Source organism: Caloenas nicobarica, chromosome 15 (genome assembly GCF_036013445.1).
Source record: "Caloenas nicobarica isolate bCalNic1 chromosome 15, bCalNic1.hap1, whole genome shotgun sequence".
Lineage (NCBI taxonomy): Eukaryota > Metazoa > Chordata > Aves > Columbiformes > Columbidae > Caloenas > Caloenas nicobarica.
The window spans coordinates 15392970-15404758 of record NC_088259.1 but is presented as its reverse complement, the minus strand read 5'-3'; the positions used below and the strand labels follow the sequence as shown (position 1 = coordinate 15404758).

The 11789-nt window shown below is 44.4% G+C and overlaps 1 protein-coding gene across 1 annotated transcript; it reads right to left on the bottom strand.

The window, feature by feature from the left end:
• Positions 1-271: 271 nt before the first annotated feature.
• Positions 272-10733, bottom strand: ZFP64 (ZFP64 zinc finger protein). Its single transcript, XM_065645924.1, has 6 exons — positions 10583-10733; positions 9862-10101; positions 8345-8506; positions 7420-7482; positions 6571-6822; positions 272-2771 (listed from the first exon to the last, which is right to left on the bottom strand). Exons 1-6 carry the CDS (start codon positions 10635-10637, stop codon positions 1477-1479), a joined length of 2067 nt encoding a protein of 688 aa, XP_065501996.1. The 5' UTR covers positions 10638-10733; the 3' UTR covers positions 272-1476.
• Between the last annotated feature and the right edge of the window lie 1056 nt (positions 10734-11789).

The window sequence follows — 11789 nt, the reverse complement described above, 5'->3', positions numbered from 1 at the left end:
GAGTTATGATTGCATTTTCCTCCTCGTTGTTGTAAAGCAGAAAGCCTTACACCGTGCAGAGTACGTACACCCAGGGGGCAGGAGCAGGACTCCCCCACATACACACAATGGAATCTGTACAAGCTAAAAATTTCAAACACGAGCCCTTTTCAGAAAGCGGCCCTTATTATATCCAAGTTTTCCAAGCATATTTCTAGCGCAAAAAGCAATCATTCACTGTCTCCCACTAGCAAATACTGTGAAATGTAACTTGACTTTTATTCCCCAAGAGGTTATCTCAGAGGTGGTTTTGAAGTCTCTTTTCAGTCTTCATGTATGTTACCAATTGTCCTTGGGATGCTGTCTGGCTGTGAAACCATCGCCGATTTTCGCAGACCCAAGCCCCTGTGGAGCTGCCTGTGTTCCCAAGTTGAGAGTCCGTCCTTTAACCAGAGAGTGTGGTAGTGAAGATATTATTAGCTACCACTACGAGAATGCTCACCAGATAAGACTATAATATTGCATAGTTCAAAATACAGCCTAGAATTCATTCATTATAGTAATTTACCATTATATGATGCATATTTCTATCTCCTTGTGATCCAATCTGAATTTACATTAGAGTTTCACACCTTGGATTAGAATTGCTTTTTTTGTTCGTTTTAAACGGAATTAATTTAATATTTTCCCTTTTCCTGTTTAGCTTCAAAAGAATAGAGACAAAAACGTAACACACTTTACCACCCATGAAACTACAAGCAGGCAGCATCAAAACCAAAACAAAACATAGTGTTTGTAAAAAATATATTTGCAGTTGTTTTGTTTTTTAAAACAAAGGTGTCTTTGACAGAGATCACTGTGCCATATCTATGATTTGCAACCGTGCTCTTGCTAACAAAGTGAGTTATTCCTGATACACAAAATTCTTTTGTTTTCTAAAAATGATCACCTGGTCTTCTGCATAAGCACTTCCAGATTAAGTGCCAGGTGACAGAAATTTCTACAGATATCAAGGAACAACCTCCTTACACTTTACTAGGGCTGCATTAGACCCATAGTAGACATTTCTCACAGATCAACAATCAGCCAGGTGCAGTTAATGCATACATAGCGCATAATTGAAACAGACTGCACTTAAAAATCTACTTCAGAATGGCCTGGACTATTACCTTTTTGTGTGAGCCTTTCTTATTTTAGCCGGCACAATACAAGAATCATATTCTGGGAAGCTTACTGCTTGGTGCAATTGTCCACAGTTGCTTTGATGGTCCGAATTTACAAAGAACACAGCCTCCGATTTAAATAGAGGCACATAAATATACACATCCCCTTTTCACACACAAGATACACGTTTCCATGTACAGACAAGTAAAACGTGTAAGTGGAAGGAATTTGGCTTTGTAGGACAAATCCTGCATTCACTTATGTGCTGTGCATTTCTGCTGAACTCAGCACTGTCTCCAAGACCAACATTTATTTAGCAATAGTACTTTGCGACTAATCCGGTATGGAGTCTGCTGGACACAGCAAAGCCGTATGGGCTCCACTTTGAATGATAGAATAGGTCTGCTTAGGGGCTTCCGTGTGAGACGATGAAGAAAATATAGGAGGGGGAGCTGAAGTGGACACTGTTATACTCTGACCTCCATCACTAACCACAGTCACTTCTGTTGCTCCGTCTTGTATCAAAGCATTAAGGCCTTCTAAGTCAGAGCAGCTGATTCCAGAGCTGGTGATGAAAGCTGGGTTTGCTGAAGCCTCATGGCTGCTGACAGGAGCAGCAGGAATCAGAGTCTGATGCAAAGCACTTCCATCGCTCTGGTCGTGGGTTGTGAGAAGAACTGCTGGCTGTGCCACAGGCCCTGCTTCGCTCTGGGACATGGGAGCTGGAGGTGGTGCCAACAAACTGACTTGGCCCAGCAGCTGCAAGCGGCTGTTGGCCGAGAGATCCTCCTGATTCTGGGTGACGAGCGTAGGAGGCACGACATTGACTGAGGCAGCCTGAACGATGCTGTTAGTCTGGGGGACCTGGTGACCCACGATGATCTTGACCCTTCCCTCATTGTATGGGGAAACCTGAGCAGCCTGCAGTGGGACCTGGAGGTGACTGACAGTAATTGGGGCGCTGGCCTGCCGACTGGGATCCATCTGGAGCTGCAGAACAGCCAGTTCGTTATTTTTAGAGCCATTATACATACTGTGCTGCTTCTTATGACTCCTAAGAGAATCTTCTCGGACAAAGGAGGCATCACACAGGTCACACTTAAAAGCTTTCTTGGCATCCAGTTTGGCAACTTGCCTGGAGCCACCTTGCTTTGGCCTATCTCCTTCCTTCTCTGCCGTTTGCTTCTTGGTCTTGACTTTGTCACCATGAGCTTTCCTCACATGGGTTGTCAGGTTGCTCCGCTGCTTGGTATCGAAGCTGCAGAATTCACATTTAAAAGGACGATCTTTGCAGTGAATTCGCTCGTGCACTTTCAGAGCTGCCTTGTTGGAGCAAGAGTAGTTGCACTCTGCGCACTTCACTGGTTGTTCGGGCTGATGAGTTCTTATGTGGTGCCGAAGGCTCGTTTTGTTTCCACACTGAAATTCGCACTCTGGACACTTGAGAGTATTTTCCATGCTGTGCTTGATACGAATGTGTGATTTCAAGTTTCCTTTCATGGCACACCGGACCTCACAGAACTCACATTTGTAAGGTTTCTCACCAGAATGCACACGCATGTGCCTCTTCAAGTCTGAGTTGATTTTAAATTTAGCAGGACATGTCTGACATTGGAAAGGAGCATCTCCTGTCGACAAAAAACACAATTCAAATTAGGGATGAGACCCCAAGATCCACTGGAGAGACCAATGTTATAATGAATTATGTACAGCTGACGTGCTCTAAATACCTGTAAACTCCCAACATATTTTCAAGATGTAGAGAACTTTAATAGCACGGTATTTATCACCTGGTCTGACATACAAACTCTCCACACGCATGCCTGCCCACATCTGTTGCCTTTTCATGTCTGCATCTTAGATATTCTCCATTTTTTAGTTTGTGTTGTGTGTAAAACTGTTCAGTGTGCTCCAGAGAAGCAACTAAAGTTTTTCATTTGTCCCTCTTTAGCAACAGTGTGTCTCAACTAGCGTTTAGAATTAATAAAAATAAACACTAACTTCAACAGCTGCTATATTTTTGAAGTCTAAGGAAACAACATAAACACACCCATGTTTATACTACCAGATTTACAGGGAGGCTTGTAGGTTCACTTTAAGCCCAGGTAAATGGCAGGCTACTGCAGAAATGGATGCTCAACAGGCACCAGCTTTACTGCTCAACCATGTAGTTGAGTTAGATTAGCCAACTAGAAAAACCGATTCCTTTTTTTTGGCCTGGTTCATGTGATGCAGCACAAATACCATTGCTGGCAGAGGAAGGCAGGGGAAACTCTTGTCCAGAACACAGGGAGATGTAGGGATAAAAGTCCACACCTCGGTCAGCAGCAGGTGGCTGCACAACAACAGCATTACTATAGTTGGGAAAAAAAAAAAAAAAGAGGGATCACAGCTACACAAATGCAACTGGAAAAGACAAATGTGAGACTAATGAAACATGCAAGCATGGGACCCTGGGGAAATGCGCCTACACAGACAAGTAACATTAAGCTTTTGTTTTTCTGGCGTTACAGCAACCAAGAAAGAGATATTTGCACCATGTATCACACCTAATAATGTTGCACAGATTACTTCAAGAAAATCTAATATCAGTTTGCATTCATTCAAACAGGTACATAAAATATTCATAAGTAGTGGTGGTTGGTTTTTTTGGCGTTGTTGTTGTTTGTTTTGTTTCCTGAGAGCAATGCTGTTCCAGAAAGCTTACAATAGTAGTTGAAAGTTAGGTTGCATTCTTAACTGATATAGCACAAAAAATGCACACACTCATCTGCAAGATCTCTGTAAGCCTGTTTTTGTCAGACTGCCTACACAAATAACCACTTGATCTGGATCTAAACGACTATTTTGCATTTTCTTTATTTGCAGGCCTGTGTCACAACATGCATGATCAAATTAAGCTGTAGTTCTGTTTAGTCCATAATCAATTCCAAGGTAAAGACCAATGACTCCATTCTGAAATCATTCAAAAAAATCCAAAGCAAACCTATCAACCCAAGTAAATAACTGTTCTCTTTTTCCTTTAATCTAAATAAGTGGTTCTGTAAACTACCCGAGCGTGAAGTCTTTAGGTAGGTATTACTTCAAAAAAGTGGAAGAATTGTGTTATTAGGTTCCAAGACATTGTTGGTGGGGGAAGGAGGAGAGTGTACTTAGCTTAGCAAGCATTTATCTTCTTTAATAATCAAACTGCAAATGGCTGGTTTATTTTATAAGTTAATATTTTATAGAGTTTGTGATAACTGTATAATTTTGCATAATTTGCTTATCCAGCTACATATGTCATAGGTTTAGCTTCATATTTTTCAAATCAAGCTGTGGCCTACTGTGCTAATCCAAGTATCTGTTTAATAATTGAGATACATGGTGTATTATCTATATTAAACAGATTTTATTAATGGAGATGAGCTGTTTGTTCATCTAGTTCATTTTACAGTCTCAGCTGCACACTCAGCTACTGAATTTTTATCTGCTTTGCTGATGAAGGCACAGTACGTGTTGCAATGACTTAATTTTCACATACAGGGCAACACGACGTATGAAAAAGAATTAGTAATTTACTAAACATAGCAAAGTATGTTGGTTCCATTTATTTAGATGGTGGGTTATTACTTATATCTCTTTACATTTCTGTCCATACATAATTGACACTGACAGAATATAGCTTTTAAACAGTGTCTAATCCTTGAATTATTAATTGTAAGAGTAGTTTTACTCGAATTAACAGGAAACTGATCTTTAGATGACTAGTTCAACAAGTAATGCTAGGTAGATGACCTCACTCTGAGCAATGTAGATTACACTCACCTTCTAGAGAACGACTAATTTAATTCCAGTAAGCGATATATTCTACATACCAGTCTTACTTTTCCACTAAAATTGGCTGTGTGCATAACATCTTTGTAACATAACAAGGATGAAATTACTACTTTCAAAATTCTAGTGCCTTCTTTCAGCAAATTAAAAAAAAAAGTCCTTTTACTAAAGAGGATTTATTTCGGAGAAATGGAAGAGACAACAAAACTAAAGACTTGCATTTCAGCATAAGATACAATAGATTGATCAGCCAAAAGGAGATAAAGTAGCTTACAACCCCTTCCCAACTACTGCAATATTTAATGCCACAAAAATCTCCCTCTACTGGAAATACAAGAGAACCATGATCACTCATAGGTTCTCCACAGTCAAATTCAGAGCATTCCTGCCCACGTACATAACTGCACAAGTATGCACACTCTTATATGACACGAGGAAAATGCGATACCATATTCTCTGACTAGTGTGTTTACTAACAGATAACTTCTCACAACAACCCGTACTATTTTGACTGACCATCACATCATCTTATACAGCAACAGAAAGAGGGAAACTTGTAAAACAACTGCCTGACGGCCCTGCCTGTTCCATCACAGCAGATCTGTGAAGGATAAAAGATTCTTTTCTGTTAGAGACAGATTGGTTTAACCCTCCCCTGCTTCACAATGCACAAGGGATTTATTTCTTTTATCTACTCAAAATAAATCCCATCTTGCACACATCTGAACTAATGTTGTTTAGTACTTGAATTCAGAATTAGATGTAGGATAGGTTCAAAGCTAATCTAGTAATCACTGAACCGTAACCACCTTGCAGCTAAAACTCGCAGAACTAATCAAATGTATAAAACACAACACAGAAACTAATCCAGTACCCTGGATTAGGTGAAAGACAACATATGAAGACAACTGTCCAAAGACAGCAGTATCTTTACAGCAAATCACTTCTAGGAACAAGCTATCGAAGAGAAATCTTATTAAAATGAAACATAGGTAAATAATGCAAATATAAAATGAGACAATGTTTATAAGCCTGGAGGCTAAAGCTTTCTATTCATATAGCAAAAATATAGTTCCTGCTGCTCATACTAGTGTTCATGTCCATCAGTCTGCACATGGAAGATACCACAAAGAAAGGTCAAAGAAAGATGTAACTTAAATTGCTAATTACTTCCTAATTTACTGATGCAAGAAAAACTAAATTATCCAGCTGAGTTTTGCACTGATATAACTAGTTCGATTATAAAGCAATTTCAGTGTTTCTAATATAGTGGATCAGATCTGAGATGCAGATAAGAACCTAGATGCTCTTAATCCATCAATCCACTAGATCCTTTAGTGCTACTGGTTTAAGAACATCTAATAGGCAGTTTCAAAATCAATTTAGAAGAAAATCTACCAAGAGTCAGATCTGCCTCTGATTGCTTCCAGGTATTTTTAGCAGAGCTGTACTGCCCTGTTAGACTCTATGCCCAAGAAATTCACAGAATCTGGATGCCCAGGTGCTTTTGGGATTTCAAATAGGCCTTTTCTGGTACCTTGACACCTGTACACCTTGAAAAATCTCCCCTATGACCTTCAAACCCAAATCTGAATTTTAGTACAAACTTACCTGTGTGAGATCTGAGATGTACAGTTAGCTGGCTAGAGTTGCGGCTTGCATAAGGACAGATCTGGCATTTAAAAGGACGCTCGTTGGAGTGAATGCGCTGGTGCTTGTTGAGGCTGCTGCTGTCGGCAGCGGCGTAGTCACAGTGCTTGCACTTGTAAGGCTTCACCCCGGTGTGGGAACGCATGTGCATCTTCAGCTTGTCCTTACGACTAAAACATTTGTTACAAACTTCACATTTATGGGGCTTGTCTCCTGAAACAAACACAAGAGCACCAACACACCAAGAATTTTTGCATCAGCAGGATGTTGTTGCAATTAAAAAAAAAAAAAAAAAAAGCAGAGTAAACACTTAACAGAAATGGAGCTACTTTTCAAAAGCTGGACATTGGATTTCAGCAGCCATCCCACCAGCCAAGAACTCTTCTTCGCTCCAGAAGGCTGCAGGCACAACAAATTCAGAAGACCCTCTGGAACATTCTCCCTTTACAACTACGAAGTTGCGGTTTAAGGCTAAGGGAGGTGAGAGGCTGGGATCATTGTTGCATTTGAAGAGCAAACCAGGTTTATGCATCACCACCACACTGCATCTTGATAAACACATGGTCCGCACCTCAGAAATTTAACTGTGCCTTAACGTACAGCGTTCATGTTTCGTAGCTGTGAGTGGGACTGCCCATGGTGGGACATGGCTAACCCAGAAAGAGCAATTCCCTGGGTACAGAGAACTATGATACTAAAACATACAGACACACGTGTACGTTCCACATAGTTTATCTATAGATAGATCATTTTGTAGGAGAATAGGCAAGAGAAGGAAACCAACCAAAAAAAAGTAGAAACTATATAGACCTGTGTGTGTTCGTAGATGACGTTCCATATCCTTCATACCATAGGAAGTCTTGAACTGGCAACCTGAAAATGGTAAGATTAAGATCAGTCAATTGAATCTAACAAAATAATAGAAATATACTACCATATTCCGGCCATCATGTCTATTTTCAAGAACATTTTCTTTAAAATTCAGTATTAACAGAAAACAAGTTACCCATCTTGTTTACTCACATCTACTTAAAACAGTGACCATCTTACCTATGAACTTTAGTTTCCTGATGCTTCCCCAGGAGGCAATTCACTCTCTACATCACTGTTTTATGTAAGCTTTGAAACAAATTCCCTGGAATCTGCCTAGGATTTCAGATGCTCTTTACAATACACAGGGGATGCTGGGGAAACTAATTTATTCCACGTATGACTTCAAGTTAGTGCAAATGGGAACTTGGGTAACAGCTCACCATTCAGGAATCCTGCCCGAGTGGAAAGCGCTACTGTTTTAGAGCAGAGAAATGAAATGATCAGCATTTGAAATGTGCCTTTCAAATGAAGGCAAGCTTGAGAAAAGGGACTGTGACTTCTGCTCCCATTAAGACGACTACTCATCTACGCGGCTGTTTCTGCACACATTTTCTGCATATTGCATTTTTTTTTTACTCATTAAGGTCTCCAAATACTTCGGTTCAATCCATCCTTATAAAAATGCTAACTGATCGAAGACAAAACATATAATGCAAAAGGCACGTATAATATTTCTCACACATGTCAAATCAATCACAGAACTACCACTGGTACCCATGGTACATCACACTCTCAGTAAGCAGGTTGCCTTCCAGGTCCTGCGTGTCTTAACTGCTTAAGGCAGACAGAGCTACCGTGCGTATCACTATATGAAAATGCCAATTTTAAAATGCAAAGGAAGAAGGTGTAGTCCACACCTTACCTGGATAGCAGCAGTTTAGTTTCTTCTGTGTGAGCGAGGAAGCGGATTTTCTCGAACGTGGTTTTGGTGGAGTAGAGACGATAGCAGCAGTTGGAGGCTCACTGCTCTCACTGGGCAGGTATGTTTGATAGCCATGCTCAAAAACAAACTCCGGTGCAGAAACTAAACACATAGAACAGCTTCATTTGAGAATATTAACTTCTCCAATGAGAAAAAATATAGTTAGTTTCTAGTTTCATCAATTTATTCTTTGGTTTTTTTTTTTTTCCACCAACACTCCTGTTCCTGGGTTCCTATTCACCTGGGGGAGGAAGAAAGGAAAGAGGCTTTTCTCTCCCTTGCTATCACTGAAAATTCTGTCAAGACCTGAGGAACCCACTGAACTTAGTACGACACTACATAGGGCCACTTGTCTCCCTCTGAGCCCTATCTGACTGCACCCCTCAGTTTCTTCAGTTCAGTTTCTTCTCATGCCTGTCCAGGTCTTACATTAATAAAGGTATGTTTGTTTTTCAACACTGGCTGTGTTGAAAGCCCAAAGGAGAAAACAAACAAATTATATGGCAAATGTTGTCAAACAGGAATCAGGTAAACGTTTGTTTTTTGGTTTTTTTTTTAATTGTTGAAATTTAGCCTCTTTCAACTATACTGTTTTTAGCTGTTACTCAAAAGAATAACAGGTGAAACTCTCTCAGCCAAAGTAGCAGCTTTTAAATCAATTGAATGCTATACCCCAAAAGGGCAGAAGGACATAACTGCCGTCATTTTAAAGACGAGTAAATATGAAGCAGAAAAATGACTCATCCAAAACCCACACTGAGTTGAGGGATTGTAATACAAAAATTCCTGGAAGCGAGCCCCAAATTCAGTCTGTTTCACTGCTCTTCCAGATTCTCTACCCTCATCTGTCTATCCAAATTAAAGTCAAATAATTTGGATTTTAGTAAGGTTCAGATCAAAACAAAACAAAACTTTATATAGAAGGGCAAACCTTCATGCATGGAAAAAAATTACAGTTTTATTTAAATGTCTGCAGGATCAAGACCTCACTTGAACCTTTGCATAGGCAGAAGTTTTGTGTAATATTTTTCGTGCCGATTAGTTGCGGGTGCAACGTTAGGGAATGCAGTGTTCTCACATAAAAAAGCCTGGATTGGTGCCTGACAGCAATTCCGAGTCTGTTTTTCATCCAGAGCACTCTTAAAAAATAAAATGGATAGTAACTCGATTAATTTCCGTAAGTATTGACGATTTTAATTAGTTCGCACAAGTTGGTTGCACAACGTGTTAGAGCTCATCAGTCCCCTAAGTGAACTTGCATCTCAATTAGGTAGTTGTTACCATACCAAGAAGGCAGCAAACCACTTTTTCTTTTTTTTTTGCTTGCGGGTACACGACGACGAACGTGAGAAGTGCCGCTTCAGCCGAGTGCGACCGGGCCACGCGTGCGGAGGGCTCCGCGATGCCGCCACTTCGCACAGGCGTTTCGCAGCTCCTGGGACGCAACCTGACGCTACCTGTGATGGTTTGGGTTTCCGAGGCGATGGTCCTGGCCGCGCTCTGCGCAGGGGCGGACGGCACCGTCTCCTCCGACACAAACTGGACGGTGCCGGCGGCGCCCGCGGCCGCGCTGCTGAGCTGGCAGCCGCTCTGCTTGTGCCCCACGAAGGCGTCGAGGTTGTTGAACTGCTGCTTGCAGATGCCGCAGATGTGGATGTCGGGCGTGAGCTCCACCAGCACGGCGGTGCCGCCGGGAACTGCGGAAACAGGAGCAGAGCTCGTCGGGAGGGAACGGCAACGGGGGAACCGCTCCGCCCCACACGCACGAACACACCCCCCGCTGCGGGGCAGCCCCTGCGGGCCCGGGGCTGCGGGACCCCCGCGGCGGGGCGGACACGGCGCTGCCGGGGAGGACGGGCCTCCCGCGCCCCCGGGCACGTTTCCCCGAAGGTCTCAGGGCCCCGCGGCGGTGGGGGGGGTCTCCGCCACCACCCGCCCAGCGGCCGCGGCCCCGCAGCGCCCAGCCCGCCCGGGCCCCGCCGCCGCTCCCGGCCTGCGCGGGCCGCGGCGTCACCCAGATTCCCGGGTTCCCCCCCCCAGCCAGGTTCCCGGGCTCCGCTCCCGCCTGTTTGTTGCGCTACTCAGGTTTCGGGGCCCGCGCAGGCCCCAGCTCAACTCCGCTCACCGCCGCGCGGGCCCCGGAGCGCGCATACCCCGCTGGCGCGCAGCGCCACTTACACTGCACGGAGCCGGGGAAGGCGGGCGCCGCCTCCCCGCTGCCGCCGGGGTTCATGGCGGCAGCGAGGCCGGCACGCCAGCTCCGCCGCCTGCACGGCACTTATTACCGGCGGGGAACCTCTCCCAGCGCCTGTCGGCCGCTGAGCGGGGGCGGATGTGGAGGAGCCGAGCATGCTCAGTGGCAGCGGCGAGGCTGCGGCTGCCCTCACCCGCCCTCACCCGCCCTCACCCGCCGCCGGGCTGGGGGCTCCCGCTGGTGCTGCTGCCATCCCCTAAAGGAGTGCGTCCTGTCTGCAGCTGCCGACCTAAAGATGTGTAAATCCTTTCAGTTTTAGGTCAGTCTGCTCGTATAACAAAGAGTGACTTGCAAAACACCAAATCACGAGCTACAGACGCTACTGACCTCGCAGCTTTGGCCATTTTGAAGCTTGCACTGTTGGTTGAGTCTTGCTTTAACACGTACCTCGAGGCTGTTGGATAAAGTGTCCTTTTGCTGAACATTGCTCATTATACGCTAAAAGGATTATGTAATGCAATATGCAAATGTGTAACCAGTTGGCTCTTTAGGACTGCCCTGAGTGGCAACAAGGTTTTGTATATAATGCCCGTTACATGGTGTGCTGGCTTTATCCCAGCATCCAGACTTGCGCGACTTTGCAATAATATCTTGTCTCTGTGTGCTGAATTTGGCTCATTTGTACGCATCCCGGGTAAAGAACCCTGGTTTTGGGACAACAGTGCCGCCCCCACCTCGCTTTAGCGAGGCCGAAACCCTTCTTGTTTCTGCCACCACACCGGCCTCAGGGGAAACCCCCATGGGGGACACCCCTGACAGGCCGAACCGCCATCACTAAACCCTGCGCCCACCACGGCGAGGCCTGTGCGTCCCGTGGGAGGCGAACTGCCCCGTGTGTGCCTTCGCCATGGGGCGGGTGGCCGCTCCGGCCCGGCACCGAGGTGGCCGCGTGGAGCCGCCGTGGCTGGGGCAGCGGGGCCGAGGCCTCGTGTGTGCTTCAGCCCTGCTCCCTGCTGAGGCCTCTACCTTAAAGCAGAGGTTAAAGTAGGCCTCTACCTTAAAGTGGAGCTTTAATTTGTCTAGCAGTGCTTGCGGGAGTTTGGCAATGAGTTAGGGCTGACACTGGGTTTAAATCCTAGGGTAGTCGAAACAGTAAAAACTAGCCTTAAGTTTTGGCCTTTCGGGTCATAT